Genomic DNA, 27,092 nt, shown 5'->3' on the forward strand with positions numbered 1-27,092 from the left:
GAGCCCGCAACCCCCGCCTGTGTCCTGACCGGGAATCGAACGTGACCTCCTGGTTCATAGGTCGTCGCTCAACCACGGAGCCACGACGGCCGGGCTCCAAATGGACTCTTTAAAATATATATATATTTTATTGATTTTTTTACAGAGAGGAAGGGAGAGGGATAGAGAGTCAGAAACATCGATGAGAGAGAAACATCGATCAGCTGCCTCCTGCACACTCCCTACTGGGGATGTGCCCGCAACCAAGGTACATGCCCTTGACTGGAATCGAACCCGGGACCCTTCAGTCCCCAGGCCGACGCTCTATCCACTGAGCCAAACCGATCAGGGCCCCAAATGGACTCTTGCTTGGGTCTGGAGAAGGGGCCAGCGATGGGTCCCGGGGGACACCCTGGGCCCCTCTCCCCTCCCTGGGGTCTGCGCTGCAGAGGGGCCCAGAGCCCGTGCACTGACCCTGGCCAGGGCTCGGAGAGCCGAGGGGGGGGGCTCCTGGTGCTCCCAGGCTGGACGGGGGACGGCACTCCCAGGAAGAAGGGAGTGGACCGGGCTTGCCACCCCGGCCATCACGGAGCGTAAGGGCCAGCCCCAGGGCTGTGCTGCCCTGCGCCTCTCCTCCCCTCCCTCCTCCTCCAGGTGGGAGCGGGCTCTGACCCTGGGCTGGTCACTCGGCCCCTGGCCCCTCGGGGCCCAGCCCTCTGAGGGCATGGGGACACCAACAGTTCCCGTCCCTCAGCACCGTGGGGGATAAACACCACACTGTGTGGGTGCGGGCATCATGTCCACAACTTCCTGGTGACGGGCAGGGTGGGGTCCCGGGACCAGCCCTGGGGCAGGAGCAGGGCCGGAGGGGGCGCGTGAGGCTCTGAACGCCACCAGAGGCCGAGCGGGTGAGGAGGAGGCCCAGGGGGCTGTGCCAGGGCCGGGGCTCAGGGGGGAGGGAGTTTGGGCGCAATAGCTGGCTGTGTGGACGAGGAAGGGGCTGGGTTTAGCAGGGGGGACCCCGAGTTCCGGAGGGTTCTGTTTGCTTGTTTCCGGAGGAAAGAAGCTGGGCTTTGCATCCTGCCCAGGGCCGCAAAAAGGGATCTGCTGGGGTCGTGGCAGCTGAGGGGCGCTTCCCTCCGCCCACCCACGGGGGGTGGGGGGGGGGGGCGCTGGCGCTGAGCCGTCCCTGAGGGAGACCCAGGCGGGGACCAGGGAACAGAGGGTTTGACTGCTCAGCAGGGCCCCAGGCTGTGTCTATAAATAGCAGCGGGAGCCTGGCCTGTAAACAGCCCTGGCGCCAGCAGCTGGTCGTCACACGCTCAGCCTGAATTAGACCCTCCCTGCCCCCCCCACGGCCCTGCGGCGGCTGGGGTTGGGGGGGGGGGGCGAGGCACTACAGGCCCCGGAGCTTGGGGCCCGCTGTGTGACCCCCCCTCCCCATGGCTGTGTGACCCCTGGCCTGGCTTTGTGATCCCCAGCTGCTGTCAGGGAGCAAGTGGGCGCGGCCACTAGGGGGCCACAGCTCACGTGGGGCATCGCCTCTGGCGACCAGGACACAGAGCCCGCACCCGCCTGCACCTGGAACCTGGAACATGTGCGGGAATGAAGGGTGTGGCCGCTTTGGCAGCCCTGGCCAGTGTGGCTCAGTGGATAGAGCGTTGGACTGCGGACGGAAGGGTCCCAGGTTCGACTCCCTGTCAGGGCACAGGCCCGGGTTGTGGGCTCAATCCCCAGTGGGGGGCGTGCAAGAGGCAGCCCATCCATGATTCTCTCTCTTCATTGATGTTTTGATCTCTCTCCCTCTCCCTTCTTCTCTGAAATCAATAAAAATAGTTAAACATAAACGTAGCCTCTGACCCCCTGCCTGAATCCCCAAGAACCGACCACAGGAGCCGCGAAGGCCAGCGAGCAGGGCCACAGCCTCTCCCAGAGCCTCACTGAGCGGCCGGCCCCTCCCGCCCCCCCCCCCCCAACCTCGCAGGAGGCTCGAGGGACCCTCCAGCAGGGCACAGAGCTTGGAAAACACGCAGAATGAAGGGTGGTGAAGGCCACGGAAGCGTCCAGAAAGCAGATGGACAGACAGGGCGGGGGGGAGGGTGCGGGGGGGGAGGAGGGCCGCGGTGCGGGGAATGGCTGCTTGCAGAGGGTGGAAGTACCTTTTCATTGTTTTGGTCACTCCTCACCTGAGGGTATGTTCCCCTTGGCTTTTAGGGAGAGAGGGAGGGAGGGAGGGAGAGACAGAAACATCGATCGGTTGCCCCCCACGCGCCCCCCCCCTAGGGCCGGGCATCGAGCCCACAATCGAGGCACATGCTCTGCCAGAGTCGCACCCGGGAGCCTTCAGGCTGCGGGCTGATGCTCTATCATCGGCGGAGCCAACCCGCTAGGGCTGATGGGAATATCTTAAGCCTGGACCACGGCTAGAATTTCACGACCTTGTACACCTGCAGAGGTCACGATGGGGAGCTTATGGGTGTGAATTGTGCCCCAGAGGGCTGATGTGGGCCATGTGCCATCTGCTCTGCCCTGTCCACGGCACTGAGCGGCTCCGGCCCAACCCTCAGTCCCTCCTCCCCACCCACCTGCTGACCCAGCCCTCCCTCCCTCCGCCTGTCTGTCCGCCAGCCCATCACCCACCCACCGGGGCCAGGCCCCACCACGTTCACCCGCAGCTTCTGAGCACCGCACGCCCCGCCCCCGCCCCCGCCCCCGCCCCGCCCCGCCGGCTCTGGGATGGCCTGGTCCACATCCCTGCGCTTCCAGCCACAACGGGCAGAGCCGTCAGCACAGGCAGCGGCCCCCAACCCCCAGCCGCATCCTCCCGGTCCCCCGGCCTCCTCTGTCCAGAGGGGAAGCGGCCCCAGGAGCAGGGGGTGGGTGGTTCTGTGGACAAGATGCCAGGTCCGGGCTCCGGGGTGGGCAGGCACCTCCCACCCTCAGGCCTAGACACACTGGGGGGGGGGACACTCCATGGGGCCCCCCACCCCTCTGCTGAGCAAGGGGCCCTGTCCTGCCCCAAGCAGTGCCCGCCAGCCTGCTCCTCCGGGGCCCCAGAGCCCTTTCACCCCCCACCCCACCGAGGCACCACACAATGAAAAATGCACAGTTCCATTTGTGTTAAAATCCCTGTTCCAGCCCAGCCGAGCACGCAGGGGCCGAGCTGGGGAGCAAGAACGGGCATCGGGGCTCCAGCCTGCCTGGCTCCCGTGGTTTGGGGGTCTGTAACGGGCCGTCCCCAGAGGAATCCGGGTGCCAGGTCACTGGAAAGTAGGTGCAAGCTGAGGTGCCTGAGGACGCGCCAGGACCCTCCTCGGGTGGGTGCCAGGTGCATGCGGGGCGGCACCAGCGTGAGAGCCGGACCACAAAGACCAGGCGTGCGGGCAATCCAGGGTGCCAGGCGGACAGTCCAAGGTGCCAGGTGGGCAGTCCGGGGGTGTCAGGCAGTCAGTCCAGGTTGCCAGGCGGACAGTCCAAGGTGCCAGGCGGGCAGTCCAGGGGTGTCAGGCAGGCAGTCCAGGGTGCCAGGTGGACAGTCCAGGGATACCAGGCAGGCAGTCCAGGGTGCCAGGCGGAAAGTCTAGGGTGCCAGGCAGGCAGTCCAGGGGTCCAGAGGGGCAGTCCAGGGTGCCAGGAGGGCAGTCCAGGGTGTCAGGCAGGCAATCCAAGGTGCCAGGCGGGCAGTCCAGGGGTGCCAGGCGGCCACCGTGCCCCCGAGACCCCTGGCTGGGTAAGGCACGAGCTCTGTTGTCCCAGGGCCCAGTCCCAGCCCGGCCCTGGGTGCTCCCGGCTCCCGGCTCCTGGCTCAGCAGCACACCCAGGCCCTGCTGCGTGGAGGCCGGCCCTCGGGGCGTCACTTGGCTCTGGGCTTGGGCCTGAGGCCTGTGGGAGGGACAGGAACCGTGAGGAGCTGCCTTGCTGGGCAGCGCCAGGGCGCCCGCGGCTGGATCCCAGGTCCCAGCTTTCTGTCGCCACTGCCCCAGGGGCTGAGCTGTGTCCCGGGGCCCGGCCCTTCCTCTGGCAGCGCCCGCCCCCGTCTAGGCTGCGTCTCCCCTGAGGGCGTGGGGTCCTGTGTCCTACCCTCCCTGCCTAGACCCAGGCTGCCCGTCCACGCCCATCGGTCCATGGCCACCTCCCCCCGGGCTCCCTCAGGCACCTGGCCCCGGCCAATGCCTCCTTCCCCTCTTCCTCAGCTGGGGCCTGAGGGCCCCTGGCACCTGCCCCCCACCCACCTGCCCACCTGGCCCCTGCCCCTCACTGCCCGTCACTACCCGTGGCTCTCTCTGGTCCAGGGACATGGCCTTGTGCTTGGGAGACACACTGGGGCAGCTCCGTGATGCCTACAAGTAGCTGTGAGGTCGTTCAATAAAGTGTGTGTGTGTGGGGGGGGGGGGGGGGGGCGGGCACCAAAAGGAACAGTTTGCTGTATTTTGCAGGTTTGGGCCGTTCCAGGTGAAAGGCAGGGGCTGCTCATTTTCATCTCCTTGCTAATTTCCTGTCGGGTTGAAGTTTTTCCAAATAAAAAGGGATTCTGGCCGCGGGGGCTCAGTGGTTGAGCGTTGACCTATGAGCCAGGAGGTCATGGTTTGAAGGCTCGACCCCCTGGGGGGCGTGCAGGAGCAGCCAATCAATGCGTCTCTCTCACCATGGATGTTTCTCTCTCTCTCCCTCTCCCTTCTTCTCTGACATCAATAAAAAGCGGGGTTCCTTCCTCCTCCCTCGGCCACGGGGTGGTAGGCGGGGAGGTGGTAGGGGAGGCTCCCCTAACCCTCGCACCCGCAGCCTGGGGGCACGCCTGGCCAGCAGTGCTGGGGGGCACAGGCCCGCCGGGGCGCACTGACCTTTCGCTGGGCAGTGGCCACCCGTGGCTGCCAGCCCAGACCCCCCGTCCCCACACCCAGAGCCCGCAGCCGGGGGCCACAAGGCTGCCCCTGGCCCCTAAGGGGCAGGCCAGGCGCTGCTGCGAGGCACGAGGTGTGTGGCCCCAGAGCCAAGTCGGGCAGAGGTGCACTCGCCTCGCCCCTGCTCCCACTCCCTGGCACCCGCGGGGCCTCACCTCTGTGCCCGGGCCCCTCAGCTGGAGGCGCGTGGGGAACAGACGGCCCTGAGCTCAGGTGGGGCAGGGGCGGGGTCCCCTGCATTGGGTGTCCCCACCTGGCAAGGCCAGGACGTGGCAGGGACCTGCCCGTCGGTGTGGCTGCACCTGGGAGCCTCTGGGGCCACGGCAAAGCCCCTGCCTGTCCGGAGGGGGAGGGGTGGGGGGTCTAGGGAGGCCCCAGCTCTCAGCCGACAACCGGCCTCCAGGAGGGGTGCTGCAGACCCCCCCCAGGTGCCTGGCAGCCTGTCCCCGGGGCTGTCCTGTCCCTCACGGCCTCCCCGCAGACAGGGGTGGCCAGCACCAGGGCCGAGGGGGCTGGGTGTGCCCTGCGGATGACCCAGAGTGAAGGTGGCACCCGGGGGACACGGGGGGCAGTAAAGCCCAGGATTAGGTAGGTTAGGCCCGGGGCAACCTCAGCCTGTGCGCCAGGCCCAGGAGGCCCCGCACCCCCCCACACCAGGCCCAGGAGCCTTGCTCCCGGAGGCACCCAGGTAGCCCCGTCCACCCGCCTCTCAGGCTGTTTGCCCAGCAGGCAGCTCCGAGGCCGCACCAGCCACAGCAGAGGGACACCAGCCTCGCGCATGGCTCCTGCCCTCCCGGGGATGGTGGGGTGACGCCCACTCAAGCGGCCCAGGCGGGGGGAGGGGGGGCGGGGGGGGCTGCTGCCGAGGGCTGAAGCGGGTTCGTTAGTGTCTGGGGGGCCGGGCAGGGCCGTCCCCGCTGCCACCAGCGCCACCACCACTGCCACCAGCGTTAGTGCGAGGCCAGGCGCGGACCTACCTTACTGGATCACACAGAACCTTTTGGGTTTACTATCGTCAGAGTCGGGGGCAACCTCTGCTTTTAAATAAAAGAAACACACTCAACCGCTGGTCCCCCCGAGGCCCTGAGCGGAGCCGGGGCTGTGTGGATACAGCGCTGTGGCGTGGACGCTGAGCTGTGGCGTGGCTGCGCCCCGCCCCCCGCCGGGCAGCCTCCCTGGACTGAGTGGGTTAGGGTGCAGCGAGCAGGCGGTGCCCCACACCTGCCCCTCCCAGGGCGGAGGCGCCACTGACCCCTCACCTGCACAGCTCGGGGACCTGGGAGCCCCCCATCTCAGAGGCAGGGGGACCTCCGGCTGCAGGGAGAGGCCAGGTCCTGGCATGAATGGATCAGCGGACCCCACCCCGGAGCCCGGAGCCCCGTGGACCCGCTCTCCCGGTCCTGCTGGGGACGAGGTGGAGGCCCCCCTTACCTTCTTGAACCCGAGTCCGGTGCTTCTTCCTCCGCCTGCCCGTCCCCTTCGAGGCCCGGCCCTGGGCCCTGGGGAGGGTGCCGGACCCCGAGGAGTCGGCCACCGAGTCCTCGGAGAAGGACCTGTCCAGGGACGTGTCCAGCGCGGAATCGGGGGCGGCGTCCTCCGGGTCCTCGTCCCCGCCGGGCGCTGCGGCGGGAGGGCCGGCTCCTCGGCCGAGGGCAGCCGTGGCCGCCGGCCCCTCTCCTGTGCTGTCAGCTTCGGCCCAGACGACGCCCCCGGGGGCTGTGGGGTCCTCAGCGTCCCGGCTCGAGCCCAGGGCCCCGGGGGGCTGCTCACTGGAGAACGGGAGGGGCTCCAGGGCCCGCGCGTCCCCCAGCACCACGGGCCAGGCCGCTGCCGGCGGCTGGGAGCTCAGGGGGTCCTCCGTGGGCAGGACATCGCTGGCGTCCACGTACCAGGAGGACCGCCTCTCCTGGGGCCGGGGGCCGGCCTCCTCCGATGGGTCCGCAGGGGGCTTCGGGCTGGGGGCCGTGGCGTCCGCGAGGTCCCAGTCCTGGGGCGGCCTGGCTGCCTCGGCGTCGACCACGTCGAGACCAGACCCAGAGACCGGGCTGCTGGTGCCAACCCTGGAGCCTCCTGGGGGGCCGCTGGAGGCCACTGTGGATGGAGCACGTGTAGGCGGAGGGCAGGGCGCTCCCAGCCATCCTGGTGGCACCCTCCTTGGGAACAGTCTGAGCGGGGGTCCCCCTCCAGCTCAGCTCCCCCCCCCCGAATGGACCCCCCCCCGGGGGCCTTCCCTGGTGGCCTCCAAGCCTCGGCTCCCATAGGGCAGCTGTCATGGGCCCAGCCCGGGGCTGGGTAGGTGGCTGTCACAGCAGCAGAGACACGGGGGACCGCTGTCAGGCAAGCGGCCTCCAGCCCCACCTCACGGCCGTCCCCTCTCAGGGCAGCCAGGGGAGAGGAGGGCTCCCCCGGGAGGCCAGGGAGGGCTTCCCGGAGGAAGGGGGTGCGGCCCGAAGGATCGCACAGGCAGGGAAGGCGGGAGGGACGCGGAGGAGGGAGGAGGGTCTCACCGGGCGCAGCATCCCGCGGGGGGCCTGCGGCTGCTCCCCGGCTGCCCCCGTCCCCGTCGCCGCGGCCGCGCGCCGTCTTGCGCAGCTGGAAGCCCTTTCTGATGTCGGCCAGCAGCGCGTCGATGACACACACCTCCTCCTGCTGCTTCTTGCCTCCCTTCCTGACTGAGAGGCCAGGACCCTCAGGCACGGCTCGCAGGGCCAGAGCCCACCCGGCCGGCCCAGCCCCGCAGCCGCCGCCCGGCCTCACCAGGCTGCCCGTCCTCGCCCCGCGGCCTCCGCGCCTCCTCCTCCGCCAGCTGCCGCTTCCTCCTCTCGGCCTTGGCCGCCTGCTCCTGCCGGTCCTTGTTCTCCTGCGGGGCAGACACGGAGCCGGTGATCCCCCCCACCACCCCACAGGCCCTCCCGCCCCCCCCCCCGACGCCCCCAGGCTGCAGGGGCGGGGCCCACCTTCAGGGCGCGGAGGAAGAGGTCCCGGAAGGTCTTCATGGTGCTGAACGTGTCCTCCAGGCTCAGCTGCTGGGCGTCCTCGCACAGGTAGTTGGCCAACGCCAACTTCTTCTGCTCCACGGCCTCGAACACCTGCTCCAGTGCCTGGGAGGCCTCGATGCTGGCCTGGGGGTGTGGGCACCGCACGGTCAGGGCCCGGGAGGCCCACGGCAGGTGACCCACGGGCATAGGGCGACGGCCCAGATAGGACCCCTGAGTCAGGCCCGTGGTTGTGGGAGGATGAGGGCCAGGCCTGCAGACAGTGGTCCCTGTGCAGGACTGGGGATCTGGATGCTGGGCCTGGGGCTCAGGAGGGGTCCTGACCTGCTGTGGGGATCCCACCCGGGCTCTCCCCACCCTCACCTGCCCTGCCCGGGCTCTCCTCTCCCTAACGCACCCCAGGCAGGCAGACAGCAGACCGGAGGACTGCCGTCCAGAGGCCACACTCAGCGCCAAGCCCCTCCCTGGCCGCAGCACTTGCCTGCAGGCGCTGGGCGTACTGCTCCCGCACTTCAGGCTCCTGGGAGGCCGCCACCTTCCGCTCCATCTCCAGCAGCCTCTTCAGGTTGCCGCTGGACTCGGAGCGGATGATCTCAAGGTTGATCCTGAAAGGCCGGGCGGGGTCAGGTGACAGCTGATGTCCAGCCTCGCCGGACAGAGGGGCCCTGGCCCTGCACCCGAGGCTGCCAGAAGCAGTCGGAGCTCCGGGCTGGGCGGGCGGGCTGGGGGAAGGTGGGGGGCGGGTGCCTGCCTCAGCAGGTGCTGGGCCTGCAGTGCTAGGACCACAGGACCTGCCGCAGCAGCGGACGCACAGCTGGACAGCCCGCTGCTCCCAGAGCTGCCCCTGTGGGCGGTGGGACCCCCGAAGTGCCCCTCTCCCTGGCCCCCGTCTGGACAGGGTGGTGGCAGGGATGCAGGTTGCTCAGGGGTTAGCCTAGCCTCCAGTGTGACCATGGCCGGCCATTCCCTGCTTCTTCAGGCCTCAGTTTCCCTCTAAGTCACGGTGGACAGGCATGGGGGGCAGCCGTTCCTGGGGGCCCCGGGGATGCCGCAGCCTGAGACCCGCCTGGTCCGGCCCTCACTGGTGGGGACGGAGCCGGGCTGGGCTCACGCTGTGCGGGCAGGAGACACCTACCCTGCCGCCTGGGCGGGCTGCTCCAGCTCTCGGGGCAGCTGCAGGAGGTCCGGGTGGCTCCTCTCCACCTCCTGCAACAGCCGGGTCCAGGGAGGTGGCCGTGGCCGCCCCGCCCTGGGGATGCCCGAGCCCACGCCTCCACCCTTCCCCTGGAAGGTCCTGGCCTGGACCTCAGGACCGGAGGAGGGGGCGGGGAGGCAGGGGCCTGAGTGGGAGGCTCCCGAGCGGGGCTGGGGCAGTGAGGGGTGCGGACCCCCCGAGGCCGGGACGCGTGGCCGGCCGTGCCCACCTCCAGCACGTGGTGCAGCAGCGTCACGCGGCTCTGCTGGGACTTGGTCTCCGTGAGCTTCAGCAGCGTGCTGATCTTGAAGCCGTCGGCGTTCCCCGTGTGGCTGCCCTGCGAGGGGGGAGGACGGAGTGAGTCTCCCTGCCTCCCGGTGGGGCAGGGTGAGGTGGGGTGGGGTGGGGGTGGGGGCAGGGGCGGCTGCTCACGTAGTTGAGGAAGTTTCCGATCTTCAGGATCAGCTGGCAGAAGACGGGCAGCTGGCGGCTGGAGAGCAGGCCTGGGGGGTGGGGGGCGGCTCAGGGAGGTGAGGGCTCGGGAGGTGGGTCCCCTGGTGCTTGCCCATCTCAGCCCACAGCCGAGGGGGAGGACGCGGAGCAGAACCTTCCAGAACCTGTGGCTGCCCTGGTTCTCAGCAAACCATCCCGGGGGCTCCCAGAGGGTGTCCCTTCTGACCCTGTCTCCAAGATGGGCGTGGGCATCCACTGCTGCGTCCCCAGCAGGAGTGAGCGGCATCCCAGGGGGCCAGGGCTGCGGCAGGTCCCCGCGACTCCTCACTCAGAGGGGTGGTGTGTGCCCGTGTGTGTGTGTGTGTCTGTGTATGCAAGTCTGCGTGCACACACCTGTCTGCACGTGTGTCTGTGCACAGGCATGTGTCTGTGCGTGCCCGCAAGTACATGCAGTTTGCCTCAGAGCCAGGGAGGGGGCGGTCTGTGACACGAGGAAGCTCAGCACCCACAGGCGCTCGGGGAGTCTGGGTGCTGGGGTGCAGGGGCTGGACGGGCCCCACCTGTGTGGCCCCCAGGGCTCCGGGCCACTCACTCTCGCAGGCGCTGAGCATCAGCTGGGCCTTGGGCCGCACCATGTCCAGCACCACGGCCGTGCCCTCACACAGCAGCATGCACTCCACCCGCAGCTGGTAGCTAGGGGCAGAGCGGCGGTCAGGGCCCTGCCTGACACACCCCTGCCCTGGCCCGCAGTGTGGGGGTGAGGCCCGCAGTCCGCTGGGCACAGCTGGGGGTCCCGCGCCCGCCCCAGCTCCAGGTCACACTCGGCCAGGCCTCAGCAGGTCCGGGCGGGGCCCAGGAAGGGGCGGGTCGGACCAGCACCCAGTGCCGAGGCGCGATGGCCTCCCTGGGGGCATCCCTCCCTCTTAGAATGGCTGGGGTCTCTCAGGGAGGCCGCAGGGGCCCTGCCCACCGCCTGTCCCCCGCGTTGCTGACCCCTCAGGTGTCCTGGGAGGTCCCACGGCAGGGGGTGCATGAGTGAGGTGGGCAGGGAGCCGGGGATGGTCCGCACGCCCCCCTACCCCTGCACCCCCGCAGGCTGGGCCCAGCTCACCAGGGGATCCCCAGCAGCAGGAGGTAGAACTGGTCGGCGCTGGCCAGCTTGGCGCGGTCCTCCGCGAAGGAGCGCAGGTTTTCAATCTGCGAAGGAGGCCCACGCGTGGGTGCGGCTGCCAGTGGGGCCGGCCCGCCCCTCCCGGCAGCCCCCGCCCCCAGCAGCTCCAGCAGCCCCGCCCACCACAGAAGCCCGCCCCTCCCGGCAGCCCCGCCCCCGGCAGCCCCGCCCACCACAGAAGCCCGCCCCTCCCGGCAGCCCCCGCCCCCAGCAGCTCCGGCAGCCCCGCCCTCCACAGAAGCCCGCCCCTCCCGGCAGCCTCCGCCCCCGGCAGCCCCGCCCACCACAGAAGCCCGCCCCTCCCGGCAGTCCCCGCCCCCAGCAGCTCCGGCAGCCCCGCCCACCACAGAAGCCCGCCCCTCCCAGCAGCCCCCGCCCCCGGCAGCTCCGGAAGCCCCGCCCATTCCAGAAGCCCCGCCCCCTATCGGCAGCCCCGCCCCCTGACCTCGTGCTTCTCGGGCAGGAGTTTGAGCAGCTGCTTGAGCACCTCCACGTCAAACCTGGCCGTGTCCCCCGCTCGGATCATGGCGGTGACCTCCTCGTTGGAGCTGGGGGCCGAGAGGACGGGGTTGGAGGTGGAAGAGAGACCCTGCCAGGCAGGCGGGGCGGCCCTCGGCCCAGACACCTCTGCTGGTCACACCGGGCTCCTCCCCCACCGTGAGGTCTGGGCACCGAGAAGGTGACCACCCGCCGGGTCACACAGCAGAGGCGGAGCTGAGAAACCCACGCCGGGCAGGGCGCCCTCCTTCCCCCCTGGGCGGCCGCTCGGGACCAGGCGCAGGGCCCGTGGGCTCCTGCGGGGGGACAGGGGGCGGGGCGGGCTTCCGGGTCTCCTCCCCCCGGAGCCTGGACGGGGTGGGGGTCTCGGGACCCAGCGGGACAGTCTGGCTATCACCCCACTGTCGGCGGAGCCGGGCTGTGCACCGCCCAGGGCGGCCTGCAGAGGGCGCTGCCGAGCCCCAGGCGAACAGCGGGCGGCGGCCGCCAGGAGGGCTGACCCGGCTCACCACTTGAACTGCTTCAGGAAGATGTTGAGGTTCAGGCTCTTCTTGGAGTCCAGGAAGGTGATCTGGGAAACACCCCCGTCAGCGTCCCCGAGGGTGGGGGTGGGGGGCAGAAGCGGGCACTCCCGATCCCAGGCCCCGGCCCACCTCCTTGGGCTCCTTCCTGGCCGGGGCGGCCGCCGGCTCCTTGGGCTTGGCCACGGGGAAGGAGAAGAGCTGCTCGATGCTGGAGAAGTCGGGCTCCACCGCCTCGGCGCCCAGGCTGCCCAGCGCGGCCCACATGGAGCTGTGCTCTGCGGGGGAGGCCCGTCAGCTCCGCCCTGGCCTCGCCCTGTCCAGGCAGCAGGCAGCCCGACCTCTGGCTGACCTTGGCTGTCACCTCTGAGCACACAGCACCCTGGCCCCCAGGATGACGCGCACCCGGGGCCTGAGCAGGGCAGGGCTGTGACATCAGACCAGCTTCAAAGGTGCCTGGGAGGGCGGCTCCTGCTCCCACCCGCCCTGGACCACCCGGGGCTGAGCGGAGAGCAGGGACAGACTGCCCTGCCCAGGGGCCAGGGCAGTACACGTGCCACAAGTACCACTGCCACGCTGCCAGTGGCCCCAGCCCGCCCGGAAGGAGCCGGTCCTCACCTTGTGCCACGTGGGACGGCAGCTTCTGCCAGTTCAGCTTCTTCATGCGCAGCGTCGGGGGGTTGACCCGCCGGTGGCTGGGGACCTGGGCGGAGCCCAGGCTGTGGTCCACGTGGGCCACAATGATCTCCTCCACGCCGCCCACGGCAGGGGGGGCAGCGAAGCCCGGCAGGGGCGGGGGCGGGGGCGGGCACCCCATGCCCGGGGGTGGTGGAGGGGCGGGGGGTAGGGTCCCGCTCAGGCCAGGCAGGGGTGGGGGTGGAGGGGGTGGGGGGAACGAGGTCCCCAGGCCTGGCAGGGGTGGGGGTAGGGGCGGCGGGGGTGGAGGGGGGAATGAGGTCGCTGGACCTGGCAGGGGTGGGGGTGGGGGAGGTGGGGGGAATGAGGTTGCTGGACCGGGGAGAGGTGGGGGTGGGGGTGGAGGTGGTGGGGGAGGGGGAGGGGGCTGGGCTGTGGAGCTGGGGGAGCTGGGTGCTGGCAGGGGCGGGGTGGGCATCTGCTGTTCCAGGGCTGCTGGCTGCTCGCCGCTGGAACTCTGGACGATGACGGCCCGCAGGCCAGCGGGGGTCACGGCGGGCAGCTGGTCCTCCACCCCTGCCTTCGGGGCGCCCGTGTTCTGGGGGGAGCTGCCCTTCCGGCTCTGGCCTAGGTCGGCCTGGACGCCCTTGTGGGCCTTGTCCAGGGAGCTCGGGCGGGGCCGCCTCTTGACGGACACGAGCCGCTCGACCATCTCGTCCAGGGTGCATTCCTGGGCTGCGGTGGGGACCGCTGGGGTCAGCGGGGGCAGGTGGAGGCCGACGAAAAGGCGTGGCCCCTCCCTCCGGCAGGTCGCAGGTTAGGGGTCAAGGAGGGGCACCCCCACGATCTCAGACCCCCGTGCGTGCCCCGAGGCGGGCAGGAAGGCAGCCGCTCACCGTCGCTGGCCAGGAGCACGGCCCGGTCCACCAGGCGCTCCAGCGCCTCCCAGAGCAGCTGGCTGGAGCGCAGCCCGGGGTCCAGGTGCAGGAGGCCCTGCAGCACGGCCAGCAGCTGGGCGGACGCCGGGGAGCGGCTCACCTGGCGGGCAGAGGCGTGCGGTCAGCGGCCACGGCCTCCCGGGGGCGGGCTCACACCCCCGGCCTCAAGTTTGCCTGAGTGTCCACCCCACGACCGTCTGTGCCTCCAGGGGCCTGGGTTCCCGCGTGGCATGAGGGCCGGCCAGCTCTCTGGGTGGGGCTGCGCTGTGCACTGTGGGACGTGGAGCCGCATCCCTGCCCACTTGGGACAACCCAAAGTCTCCAGACGTTTCCGGCGGCCGCTGGGGACACGGGCCCGGGTCGGAGAACCACCGGCTGCCGTGGAGGACGGTGACCCGCCAGAGAGGCCTGGGCTGGACCAGAACTCTGCCTCCTGGTGCACAGGTGTCCCCCGCCCCTCCTGGCGGCAGCCTGCTGGGCCCGGGACCGCCCAGCCTCCTCGGGCAGCCCTGGCCTCGGCCCCCTGGCCTCCTGGTCCTGTCATCCTGGAGCCCTGGCTGCTCCCCGGGTTGGCTCCAGGCCTGGCCCCGCTGCGTCACGGAGGGCCCACCTTGTGGAACAGGGAGTTGAAGACCTCCTGGTGGCTGCTCATGTCCACGCCCCCGCACGCCTGCAGCAGCTCCTCCTCGTCCTCCGCCTTGGCCTCCTCGAAGGCCTCGAGCTGGATCAGCACGTCTGCGTCCTCCAGGTCCCTGCGATGGGGGGCCGGGCGGCTGAGCCGGAGCCCCACCAGCCTCCCCCACGCCCGAGCAGGGCAAGGGCCACAGCAGCCAGGGGCCCGCTGGTCTGTGGGGCTGGGCTGCACGGTCGGGGCTGAGGCTCATGGATGGGGGCTGGGAGGTCAGCAACCAGACCTCACCTGAGGGATGTGGGGGGGTTACCGTGGGGGGTGGCACTTGGGGCAGAGCAGGGCGGGGGGGGGGGCTTGATTGTTCATTGGGCCCAGGACCTGCCAGTCATCTTAGTCTGGCCAATGAGCTGTGCATTCAGCGGCAGGGCAGGCCCTCTCAGCACCCCAGTTCAGCATCAGTCACACCAGCGTCGCCCCTTCCTCCTGGGGTCCCCCCAGCCAAAGCGGACACCCCGGAAAGTGGTCCTGTGAGGCCACGGATGGAGGTTCTCAGCTATGTGGGTTCCCAGGTACCCAATTAAAACTGAATTTCAGGCCCAGCCAGCCGGGCTCAATGGTTGAGCGTTGACCTATGAACCAGGAGGTCACGGTTCAATTCCCAGTCAGGGCACAGGCCTGGGTTGCAGGCTTGATCCCCAGTAGGGGGTGTGCAGGAGGCAGCCAATCCACGATTCTCTCTCATCATTGATGTTTCTCTCTCCCTCTCCCTCCCTCTCTGAGATCAATTATATAAAAGAGAGAAACAATGAATGGTTTTGAGCGTAAGTACGTCCCATGCACCTCTGGGATGTGCTTATACGACAGCAACGCTGTCTGTTTAAAGTCAGTTCAACTCGTGTCCTGTCTGCATGTGGCAGCCCTAGCTCTAGGGCAGCTGCCCAGCCCCCAGGGCAGGGAAGCAACGGCTGGGCTCTCGCTGGGCCCTGGGCCCCCTACCCCCCTAGAGGCGCTGCGTGGGAGCTGGGGCGGGGGGCAGAGCAGGAGCAGCAGGGGGGACTCACCGAAGCCGTGTCAGGACGTCCAGCAGCTGCAGCCCTGGGGAGGGACGGACGGTCAGCGGCCCCATCCTCCAGTCACTGTACCTTCTGATCCTTCCCCTGGGCCCCTCCCGACACCCCGAGACCAGCGTGCAGTGGGAGGGACCCTGCCATTCCCACAGGGCACCCGGACAGGAAGCTCAGAGGGAGACATCTCGGGGGACACTCGTGGTGACCGTCCAGGGGTCCCTGTCACCAATGGACTGGGGGCAGGACCCTGCCTCCCACCGAGAGCCTCCAGGGCTCAGGCCCGGGGTCCCGAGGCCCCTGTCCACGCAGGGAGCAGCTGGGGTGGGGGGTCAGGCTGCTTCCAGGGCCCGGAACGGAGCCTTCCTCGGGGGCCCGGGGGGTGGGTGGTCGGGGCGCTGGGCATCCACCGGGGGGGGGACGCAGGCAGGCAGGCGGCTGACCGATGAACTCGCCGCGCAGCTGGGTGCGGGTGCGCAGGTCCTCGGGGCCCAGGATGATGGCGTTGACCACGCTGAGCAGGGTGGCCACGTAGGGCAGGTTGTCGCTGCCGGACAGCTCCGTCATGACGACGCTGAAGCGGTACTGCTGGCTGCACACCGTCTGCGGGGGGGCGGGGTCAGCCTGCGCCCAGGCCCTGCCCCCGCCCCGCCCGCCCGCCCGCCCGCCCGCCGCTCACCTTGTAGTGGTCCAGGGCGTCCAGGGCCAGGGCGTGGCCCTCGGGCGAGTAGATGCACAGGGCGGCCAGCAGCTCAAACACCTGCTTCTTGACCATCACGTTGGATGTGTCCAGAGCTGCCGAGGGCCGGGGGAAGGGGTGGGGAAGGGGTGTCTCAGGGGGAGGCCCGGGCATCCAGGCCAGGCCTCCCCCTCTGCCCAGGACTGCCACACTTCAGCCAGGAACGCGGGGCAGCAGGCAAACACCAGGGGGCGCTCTGCACCCACCCACCGCCCACAGAGTCTTCTCTGAACCCTACCGCCTGCCTTCCACCTCATCCCCTGAGCCAGAAAGTTTGGGGGTGCCCCTCGCCTGGCCCGGCTGAGAGCACATCACAGAGGACTCTACAGCTGGGCACGGCCAGGCCTGGACGGGGTCAGACAGGAATGAGGTGACCGCTCTCTCGCTCACCCACACAGGCACCCGCCCCTCACGGCCGCCCCCGGAGCCCCAAGCAGGACTCGGTCACCCCGTGGGGCAGCAGGCCTGCTGGGCCAGGGACACAATGACCTGGGGGTGTCCCGAGGGCTGAGGACTACCCCTGAGACTCACTGGAGGAGGTGGCAGTGAGCTGGAACTTACAGGGGGAGCAGGACTGTGCAGACACAAAGCGGAGAGCAGCCTGGTATGGAGGTGGAGCCTGGGGCCCGCATTCCAGAAGCCCCCAGGGGCAGGGGCAGGGCCAGGGGGAGTGGACGATGCCGCCAGCAGTGCCGGCCAGACCTGAAGGGCTCCGGCAGGCTAGGGCCGGGGGCTCGGAGCCAGGTGGAGTGTAGGATCACTTGGGTGCACTTTTGTTTTTGACCCAGTGACTCCAGCTGCCACAGTGTGGATGGGGGAGGTGGGGGGAGGCAGAGTGGAGCCTGAACCAGCAACAGGCTGGGTGGAGAATTGGGGCAAAGCCATAAACAGAGGGGGCAACTCGGTGCAGCTGGTGGAGGGACCAGGGCTCCAAGGTGACCTGGCTGGGGGGAGGGGTGTCTCAGACTTGGAGCAAATGGGAAACTGGCACCTCCTCCAGGAAGCCCTCCCTGCCTGCCCAGCCCCGCTGTCTCCTCCTGTGCGCCTAGCCCTCCCGCCGCCTGGCATGGCCGCGAGCCTCACACGGAGTTGCTGAGGCCGGCCTTCCTGTCCGCGGCCCGCCGCCCCGGCGCCCAGTGGCTCACCCTGGGAGAGCTGGCGCACGTAGGCCTGGTTGCTGAGGATGTATTCCATGCCCTGCTGCGAGTTCATGACGGCGCGCACGCAGCTGATGCAGGTGAGCTGCAGCAGGGCGTCCGAGATGCGGGCGACGCCGCGGCCCGACAGGCGCGCCAGGGCCTCCAGCAGCAGGTCCAGGCCGCTCTGCTCCAGGAACTGCACCATCCAGCCCCCATCGCTGCCCTCCAGCCGCTTGCGCAGGCCCGAGTAGTTGACCACCGAGGGCATCTGCAGCAGCCGGATGCAGAGCTCGGGGTCCGCGTTCTCCAGGTTGGCCTCGGTGGGGTCGGCGTCCTGCGGCCCCAGCCTCTCCTTCAGCGCCGCCCACTTGCGCTGCGCGCCCTCCTTCACCGACATCTTGCCGAACTGCGGGGCCAGAGGGTAGCGGGGGTCAGCCAGGGCCCAGCCAGGGCTCGGTCCTCCGCCTGGTACCCCCACCCACCAAACGTGTTCCCAGCGCTTCCAGGGCACCCTGCAGCACGTGGTGCAGGCTCCCCGAGCCCGGCGCTCCCGCACCCACCCCTAACCAGAGGCGGCAGCACTGCCCTGCTATGTGCACCTCGACCCCACAGCCACCCGGGCAGCAACGCCCCGGACCAGTAGTGACAATGCAACAAGCGTGTTGTGTCTGGGACGCCCTTATCTCCCCAGGGCACAGCCCCTGCCCACTGGATGGGCCAGATGGGCACGATGATTCCGGGCCCTGGCACTCCAGGCTGCCCGATGTGCGTGAGTGGGCCGGGAGGGTCATGCCCAATGCCCATCCGGTTCTGGGCAAGACCAGGGCCCTGCGGGGAGCAGCCCTGCCAGGCCTGGTTCTGTGGGTCTGTGTGTCACCTGCGGCGGGTGGAGGGCCGGGTGCCCCTCGGCTCTCGGAGGTCCACCCGGATCTGCTGCAACAGGTGTGACCCTGCCCAGCACGTGCCTCTGTGCCATCACCACCACCCCGCCCCCTCCCCGGCAGTGACGCTCCTCAACCACAGCCCCTGGGAACTGGCCCCAAAGGGCAGGGCGGCCCACGCTCTGCTGCAGCCATGTATGGCTCGGGTCTTATATTTAGCGGCTGAGAAGGGCCGTGTGGAGCCGCTGGGGTTGAGCCCAAGGGCCGGCATGGCGACGCCACTGGGCCACACGCCCAGCCCTCAGCCTCCACCACCCGGAGGCAGGAGCGTACACCCCACTCTACAGGAGGGGGTTCGAGGGGGCACCAGAGAAGCCAGGCCATGTGCCCACCGCCCCAGAGTTGGACATGGCAGAGCCAAGTGAGCCTGGACCCCAGGGGGCCCTGGAGCGGCCAGGCCCCCCTGGCTCTATAGCTGCTGCACCAGGGAGCTCAGAGGGGAGAGCAGGGGCCGTCCGAGGTCAGGCAGGCACTGGGGCTGAGCCGGGACAAGAGCCCAGGTGCCTGCCCCTCCAGGAGGCCCCGCTGCCCCCTTCCTGGGTGAGGGTGGTGGGTGTCCTCCCTTGGGCTCCTGGAGCCCGCCCCGGGGCCTGCTGGGAACACAGACCACAGCCTGGGGGCCCGGCACCTCGGCTCCTTCCTGTTTGCTGTGGGTCCTCCCAGGAGGCACCCCGCCTCCTCGCCCCCCCCACCCCTGTCACCTCCTCTTTGGGACCCCCGGGGTCCTCCCAGGAGGCGGCCTGGCTGACCTGGGTGGGCGCCCAGCCCTGGCCCTTGCCAACAGACTTTGGCCACGTCACTGCCCCGTCTGAGCCTCATTTCCTCCCCTGCACCTCTGGCACCAGCCGGCTGGAAGCATCCGACAGGCAGCAAAGGGGGTGTTGGGGTGCTCATAACACCCCCTCCCAGGCCCAGCCCTCTTGGCCCCGCACCATCCACTCACCCAGATGCGCAAGACCTTCCGGCTGCCTCTGCCCACCCATCCCGGGCCCGGCCGCGGGCTGCCCCGCACGCTCTCCTGGCTCCTCATGGCTGCAGTCCCGGGCCCTCCCGGCGGCCTCTCGGTGGCAGGGAAGGGCCGCTCCCAGCACCATGAGAGCACGGCAGACGGGCCCAGCGTGCACACGGCCACCCCCTGGGGTGCTGCTGCTTAAAGAGGCGCCCAGAACTGGCCCTCCCCTCCCGGCTCCCATTGGCCCAAGTCCCTGCTTCCTTGGCACAGGCTGAGTGGACACAGAACTCTCCCAGGCCAGACTGCTGGCCTCCTGAGTGACCTGCCCAGCTGAGAGCCCCAGGGGTCCCTGGGTGCAGAAAAGCTGGCCAGTGTCGCCTCGACCCGCCCACCGGCCCTGCCCAGTGACCCTGTCCCCGGACACGGCTCCCTCCGTGGAAAGACCCCACTTAGGGGGTCCCTTTGGTCTGGCGGGGAGGTGACCGATCCCATCTGCCCATAAAGACCCTGTGCTCTGCGTCCTGGAGCTGATTGCACCGCTGGCCAAGCCCATCGGACACCGAGGGGGAGTGCTGGCCGGGTCTGGTGTGGACGGGTGTCCAGGCAGGTCAGTGAGCTCATGGGGACCCGGGCTGGGTGGGGGCAGCCTTTCTCCCGCTGGGGTGCCCACCGGCAGGTCCCGGGCAGAGCACGCCCCGCTAGAAGCGTTCCGCCGGTTTCCAGGATGAGACTGAGCTGGAAATGGAGTGGGGCCAGGCCACATGTCCAGATAGCGCTCGGACCCGCGGCCGCCAGGAAGCGGGCCCCCATCGGCAGGAACCAGACCCGGAAGCGGCGCTCCAGGGGACCTGCAGGAAGTCAGGCCTCCGTCTCCAGGGGCAACGCCCTGGCTGATGGGTCACTGGCGGGGCTTCCGGAGTTCTGTCCCCTCCTCCAGCTCAGGACCCGCCAGGGACAGCCAAATGTGCTCCCCGAACTGCCACACAGGACACCCCAGCCCCCTCAGGGCACCCCTTCTGTTTCTGTATTTTAACCTATCCACCTGTATAATGTAACGTGTACATATATTACATGCATGTGATTGTGTGTACATAGTAACAATTAACATACATACAGGCAATAATACTACAGAGCGCCCTCCCTCTCCTGCCTGCCCTGGAGGCGACTCCTGGCCGCAGCAGCTGGGGATCTGGGTGGCAGGGGGTAGGGCTGAGTGGGCAGAGCTGAACCAGCCCAGGCCAGGCCTCCGGGTGGGGGGTGGGGGGCCGGGAGCTGAGCCGGCCCAGGCCAGGCCTCGCACCCTAAGGCACTGCTTGCGCTGCTCAGGGGGCAGGGCTGGGCAACGCCCTTCCTGACCACGCCCGGCGCTGGAGGCAGCTCCTGGGAGAAGGGCTCAATCCCGGGCTCCCGGGCAGGCCCCTGGAAGGGACCACTCGGCTCTCCCTCTGCAGACTGACAGCGAGCGTCCCCCAGGGTGACAGCAGGGTGTCGGGGGAGCAACTGGACGGGTGGGCGAGGTGCTCAGGGCTGCGCTGGGTCTGTGGACGCTGGGCCTCCACCCGCTTCCCCGGCCGGCCCGGCCCTGCCTGCGGGCTGTGTCCGCTCCCAGCTGGGCCTGGCGCCCAGACGGCGGCCTCAGGGACTTTCCCGGCTCCCTCTCACGAGGCGGGGCGTGGCCTCCCCCGAGGGCGTGGCCTCCAGCGGGCGGGGCGGGGCCCAGCTCAGGAATGCGGCTGTTCTCGGCGCTCCCCCAGCGGCGGGGCGTGGCCTCCAGGGGGCGTGGCAGCCTGCTAGGGGCGGGGCCCAGGGGCGTGGCCTCCCGCGGGCGGGGCGGGGCCCAGCTCAGGAATGCGGCTGTTCTCAGCGCTCCCCGGCTGCGGGCGGGGCCTGCACAGGAATTCACGTTCACGAGCTTTGGGCGCCAGCACCCCTGGGTGAAGCAGGCGGAGCAGGGCCATCCGGGCCCTCGGGGCTCCCAGCACCCCGCGGCGCTGCAGTGCCCCCACTTGCCCGCTAGGCAGGCACCCCGCCCCTGCACCCTGGAACCTCGGGGGGACTATGTGGATGCTGTGAGGCTGACCCGAGTGGGATGGTTCACCTTTTTCTACCGATAACGTGGGGTCGTGCCTCCCCTTCAGCGGGGGATCCTGAAGGCAGGGCCTTCCTCCGGGCTGTGCTGGGTCACCCGCTGGCCTGGCTGTCCTGAGGCGGGGCCCAGTGCCCAGGAGCCAGACAGAGGCTGGGCTTGGAGGAGCCGGGACAGGACACTGGCCCCAGGGCCTCTTAGCCGCCTCCTGGGACACGGGGCCCTCGCGGCGATGCGGGCACCTCCATATGTCACTCACATACCTGGGAGCCCACATGCCTGGGCAGCGGCGGGGCTCCTGGGAAGCCAGAGGGCGCCGCCCTGCCTGGCGGTTGTCTGTCAAGCTGAGTGTATGTGTATGTGTGGCCGAGGGGGGGAGAGACAGGGCCCCCAGACTTCAGAGACCAGCTACCCGGGCCCTGCTGTGCAGATGGAGAAACTGAGTCATGCGGTGAGCCTCTGAGGCTGGCACCAGGCACGGAGCTGTGTCCTGGGCACAGACCTACCTCGCTGTGGGCAGCCTGGTGGGATGGGGAAGCCGCCTCCCGGCCAGAGGATGGCCCCTTGAGAAGGGGGTGTTGCCTCCTGTCTCTGGATCCCTGCCAGTGTTGGCAGAGGGGCTCAGGGGACGGGGGTGGGGGTGGGGGGCTGCTGGGGTGGGAGGCAGCTTCGGATGGCCCTGCCAGCGTGCTCACAGCACTGGGTGCCTCTAGGCCCCGGGCCAGCGGGGTGGGTGCAGAGCAAGCCTGTCTTCCCCGGGTGGGCGGGCAGATGGCAGGCCGGGATTCCGGATCGGGGAGCAGGGGCTGCCACTCTATTCTTAGCTCCTCCAGGAACCCAAATTTTTCCACTGCCTGGCAACCCTTGGATTTCGTTCCTGGAAGCTCTTGGCGCTCAGGGGCAGCCCAGGCCCTGCGGCGGAGACAGCCTCGCCACGACCCCGTTCCTCCCCTCCCACCATCCCTGCTCCTGAGCTCTGGCACCCGTGTCATCTCCCCGACCAGGCCTGAGCGAGCCCTCACTGCCCCGTGGGTCACCCGAGAGGCTCATCCCAGGTGGGGGGTCGTGGGCGCAGTGCTGTTACCACGGAGACGAGGAGCAGGGCACGAGCTGGGCAGCACGCTGCGGGGACTATGACGTCACACACACACACACACACACACACACACACACGAATACTGACCGAGGTTGCATCGGGTGAATATGGCCGCTCTCATAATTAGAACGAGAGAGAAGACAGAGCGAAGAGGACCCACACATCTCCCGCGTGGCTGCCCCAGCTCAGCGAGCAAGGGAAGAGCCCGGAGCTGGGTCTCCACGGCACAGACAGGGAGACGGGCCGGGGTAGGGGCTGGCGGGGCCAAGAGCTGGGGCATGGGGTGGGTCAGGGAGCCAGGCCAGGGCTTGGACCACTGTGTCCCCAGGATGTGGGAGCAGGCAGACACGCTGTGCCCAGGCCTGGCCCGGCCACGTCCTCCAAGCACCCACCCTCCTGGGTTAGGGGTAGAGCAGGTGGAAGGCACAGAGAGGTGGGCAAAGGACTTGGGCAAACAGGAAACACCTACGGGAGGGGTGGGCAGCGCCACCACGGGCCTGCCCCGTGCAGGGGGTCCTCCCAGCGCAGTCCGAGGCCGGCACTGTCTCCTGGGAATGGGCTGGGAGCGCCCCCCCTCCCCCCGCGGCTGGCCAAGCCCGGCAGTGGGAGGACAGGAAGGGTGGAGGCGCCTCGCCAGGAAGCCCGGCTTTCGCTTCCACCTGCACCCAGGGCTGGCAGCGACCTCTGCCCTCGCCTCCCCAGCTGCACAGGAGCAGGGCAGGAGCGAGTTCCTGAGGGCCTGGCACCTCCAACACCCTTGGGGCAGAGCCTGGCCGCCCAGCCTGGGGAGCAGCACGGGGCCAAGGGTGGCGGTGGCCGCCGGCTCGGCTGTGGCTGAGTCAGTTCCCACATGGACACTGGAGGGATGATGTGTGCAGACCATGGTGGGGGGTGGGCAGGGCGGACCGGGCGGCCACAGGGGCAGCGTTTGACCGTCCACAGCTTCCACCACAGGCTCCGAGGGCACAGGAAGGACGCGCGCGCTGCTGGGTCCCTCTCCCCGACCACAAGCAGCTCTGCAGCGCCTCGCCCAGCGCCGCGTGCCTCCTGGTCCCGCAGGACTCTCAGTGCCGGGGAGAGGGACTGGCCGAGGGGGGCTCTGCGGTGTGCGGTCTAGGCCTCCGGGCCGGGTGGGACCTGGCAGCCCCTGCCCCCAGCCGGGTCCTGTGCCCCAGCCCCAGGCTGCCCGCCCCGAGCAGAGAAAACAAAGCAGCAGATTGAGGGTGGAGGAGGGGCCGGGCCGCACAACCTGGCACTGCCAGGGGCTGTGGCCAGGGCCGGGCTGGGCCGGGCAGGGGGCAGCTCAGGTTCTGGGTCAGACCAGGCTCTGCGGGCCCTGATCCCATCCTCCAAGGGGCATGAGCATGTGGGTGCCGACCCCACCCCCCGCCCACGTGGGCAGCGCCAGGAGCCTGACCCAACCGGGCCAGCAAGGTCCTTGGCATCTGGCTCAGGATGCTGGTGGCATTCCTTGCTGGGTGGCCGGCGGGGGGGTGGGGGGGGGCCAGCAGGCCCATTTCAGACTCGCTTTCCTCATCTGTAAAATGGTCACGGTGTTCTACTCCAGGGAGCCTGAGTGGGTTGAGCCTGTATCACCAGCACGGCCCCTCCCTGGCTGCTCCCCCACTTCCTCTCAGAGGGGACAGCCTGGCAGTGCCCGGTGGGCAGGGTGCCTTCAAAGTGGGCGGGTCCGATCTGAGCTCGGGGCTCCCTTCTCAGGCTGCTCAGGGCTGCGCACCGGGAGCAGCCAGCCCACACGGGGGGAGGAGCAGATGTCTGCCTCTGCTGCTGTGCGCGGGCGGGCGGCCGGGCCGAGCTGTACTTGGAGCAAAAGCAGGACGGGATGCGGATGGCGGGGGAGGCAGGCTGCACACCGAGGCCACATCGGGGAGCGGGGAGCGGGGAGCGGGGAGCGGGGAGCGGGGGCCGGGCACAGGCGGGGAGACTGAGGCCCTCACACGCTGGCCGGGGCCCACCAGCACTTGGCAAGGGCCAAGATCAAGCCCAGGACGGGAGGACCCTGCCCCACGGGCCAGGTCTGCGGGGACTCCCTGTGCGTGTGGGGCACTGGCTGGGCACAGGGAGGGGCTGGGCTCAGCCCAGGGCAGCCGAGGGCAGGCCCAGGGCCGCGCAGGGACACCCGGCCGCCTGGCCCTCCCCTCGGACCCCGTGCCCTTGGTGAGCCTCCGCACTGGGCTTCGATGTGAGGCGCTCAGCGGCACCCACTGGAGAAAGGGAACAGTCTGCCCCCCCCCCCAGGGCGGGTTCCCCGAGGCCCTCCTTCCACCCAGGGCCCTGGGCACTACAGTGGTGACAAGGGAGGGGTAGCCGGCCAGCCAGTTCTCACCTGGTCCCGGGCAAGCGCCTTCTGTCTGCCAGCGTGGTGTCCTCCACCCTCCACCCTCTAGCCCAGTTGCAAAGGCCTATGCACACAGTAGGGGCTTTATAAATGCCTCTTGCAAGACAGTGGCGCCGATTCTGTAACCCGGCCCCCCAGGTTACAGGTCACCCGTGAGACGTGACAATCGCCATACCCGACCCTTGGCGGCGGCAGGCGTGAGGGCGGGCGCGGGGCCGACTGCAGGCAGGTTCACTCATTCCTTCACGCACGCTCTCATTCAGTTCGGGGCCTGCTCAGGGGGCAGGGTGGGAATGCCGATGGGGACAGACCAGGCTCCAGGCTGTCACACCTCAGGAGGCGCTGAGAGGACAGCTGTGGCCCCTCAGGGCGGGGGAGGCAGCTGCGGTCACCAGGGAGCTCCCCTCACCACGTGGCCTCTGGGCCGGGCAGCGGGGACAGCTGTGCCCACAGACCTGGCGGCCTCAGGGCAGCCGAGTGGCGTGCAGAGGCGGCCTGGGCAGGACCCTCCTTACAGGTGAGGCTGGCGGGAGCGGGGCCCCCCTAACGGGAAACCGAGGGTTGGATGCTGAGCTCACCTCCGGGGACCGGGAGCTCACCCCCTACCATGCACTCCCTCCTTCTAAAGCAGCGGTTCTCAACCTGGGGGTCGCGACCCCTTTGGGGGTCAAACGGCCCTTTCACAGGGGTCGCGTAAGACCATCGGAAAACATACTGTTTTTGTGATTCATCACTATGCTTTAATTATGTTCAATGTGTAACAATGAAAATACATCCCGAGTATCAGATATTTACACGACGATTCATAACAGTAGCAACATGACAGTTATGAAGTAGCAACGAAAGTAATTTTATGGTCGGGGGTCACCACAGCATGAGGAGCTGTGTTAAAGGGTCGCGGCGTTAGGAAGGTTGAGAATCACTGAATCTAAAGGGATGAAGCCGCCTGCTCAGCCTGGACCTCGGGGTCCCCAGGCCTGGCTCCACCCTCTGGGGACAGCCCTGCAGACTGGCTCCTGCTTGGCCTGAACCGCCCCCCGTCCCCTGGCCTGTCCCCCCAGACACACTCCTGACCACCGTCCTGAAACAGGTAAGTGTGGCCTCCACACGCACTGTGTCCATGGGCCTTGAGCCATGCAACCATTAGACGCCTGCTGTGTGCCACACTGCAGTGGGGGAGGGGCCGGGCAGAGGAGTCAGGCCTCACCCCTCAGTCTCTCCGATCCTCCTCTGGATCCCCTCAAAAGTCAGGGACTGAGCCCACCTCCAGGTCCGGACTCAGGCCACTGGCCAGGAGAGGGACTCCCCCGGGCTGGCTGCATGGCGCCCTGCACCCACAGGCGGCACCCACGCCCACAGGCGGCACCCACAGGCGCGCCCCAGTCATCTGCACCCCTCCCGAGCCTTTCCCAGCGCGAACTTCCACCTGGAACAGACTGCTCTCTGATGAGAGGCGCGCAGTCTATTTAAGGCGGGAGCTCCCAGGTCCCGGAATGGAATGCGGGGTGAGGCGTGTGCAATTAGGTGCGGGGTGAGGCGTGTGCAATTAGGTCGACAGCCCATCAGCACCTCCACAAAGCGCCCCGCTGCTGTGAGGGGGCGGGGCTGGGGGCAGACAGGCGGCCTGGGTGGTTGCAGTTGCAGGAAGGCAGCCACCTGCCCACCTCAGTCCACTACCCAGCACTCCGCCTCCCGCCTGCGCCCTCATGACCGGTCTGGCCGGCAGCCCCGAGCAGGGGGCTGGCAGGGAGCGGGTGGGAGGGCAGGGCCTGGTCAGCGGTCGGTCGGGGACACCTACTGCACCGACTGCTGACCTGTGAGGGGTGGGGACAGGGAGACGCCTCAGACCCAGACCCCGAATCGTCAGCCCCAGGCCTGCAGCCCCCGATCGCTGAAGGCGCCCCATGGCCCTGCCCTGCTCAGGTCTCAGGGAGGAGGGCCCGCCGGAGCCCCTGCGGGGAAACTGAGGCAAGCGTCCTGGCCAGGCCCTCGGGGCCTGCTGGAGGACTCAGGCTCCACGTGGGGGTGCCAGACGGCGGGGGTCCTCGTCTCCCTGGCGGGTTGGTTCGGGGCCATAGGCTGGGGTCCCAACTGCGGGGGCCACCACGCCGCCCGGGGCCTGGGCCACAGCCTCCCCCGGCGGCCACCCCAGCCTCGCTCCTGAGGGCCAGTCCCTCCTGGGTCCTCAGAGAGGGGGGCGGGGGGCTGGGAGCACAGGCCAGCCGGTCACCCCGCCCGCCAGCCCCACCCCGGAGCCTGCTCCGCGGGCACCTGTGGGGGCGCCGGGCTGCGCGTGCGCCCACCTGCTCCGAGGCGCCCGGACCCAGCACAGGCCAGGGGGACCCCAGGCTGCGCGCCTCGCGGGCCCAGAGGCGGCGAACCCCGAGTGCAAGTTTATTTTCCCAACTGCGGCTGATTCACCGCCAGGATGTGGCGGCCGCGAGGCGGGGAAGTTTGCGGCACCGGCACCGGGCGGAGTCCCAGCCCAGCCCGGCGGCCCGACCCGCCACCCACAGGCGGCGCGCATTGGGGGGCGCATGGGGGGCGCGCATGGGGCGCACGCGTCGCTGGTCCTACCCCGTCCCACAGCCCAGGCCCCCTCCCCTCCCCTCCCCTCCCTTTCTCGGACTCAGTTTCCCCCCGGCCCCTGGGGGCCCAGAGGGCGCGAACTTACTGGGCGGGGGCGGCGCCAGGGGTCCGGGGTGCGGCCGCGCTCAGTCCGAGGGGGCGGGGGCGGCGGACAGCGGCCCCCCGCGGGCTCCGCGCGGTTCGGCTCGGCCGGTTCGGGTTCGGCGCG

At 69.4% G+C, this 27,092-nt stretch overlaps 1 protein-coding gene across 1 annotated transcript; it reads right to left on the bottom strand.

The window, feature by feature from the left end:
* Positions 1-3,083: 3,083 nt before the first annotated feature.
* Positions 3,084-27,092, bottom strand: INF2 (inverted formin 2). The gene is made up of 22 exons (XM_081086667.1): positions 26,970-27,092; positions 16,868-17,267; positions 15,663-15,778; positions 15,427-15,586; positions 14,981-15,014; positions 13,899-14,040; positions 13,247-13,388; positions 12,333-13,085; positions 11,847-11,992; positions 11,703-11,764; positions 11,141-11,243; positions 10,636-10,721; positions 10,117-10,217; positions 9,504-9,574; positions 9,301-9,408; positions 9,012-9,082; positions 8,358-8,481; positions 7,838-8,002; positions 7,638-7,740; positions 7,388-7,552; positions 6,312-6,971; positions 3,084-3,861 (listed from the first exon to the last, which is right to left on the bottom strand). The coding sequence occupies exons 2-22, from the start codon at positions 17,256-17,258 to the stop codon at positions 3,833-3,835; spliced, it is 3,732 nt and encodes a 1,243-aa protein (XP_080942793.1). The 5' UTR covers positions 17,259-17,267; positions 26,970-27,092; the 3' UTR covers positions 3,084-3,832.

Source organism: Myotis nattereri, assembly GCF_964212035.1.
Source record: "Myotis nattereri genome assembly, chromosome: 1".
NCBI classification, from domain to species: Eukaryota; Metazoa; Chordata; class Mammalia; order Chiroptera; family Vespertilionidae; genus Myotis; species Myotis nattereri.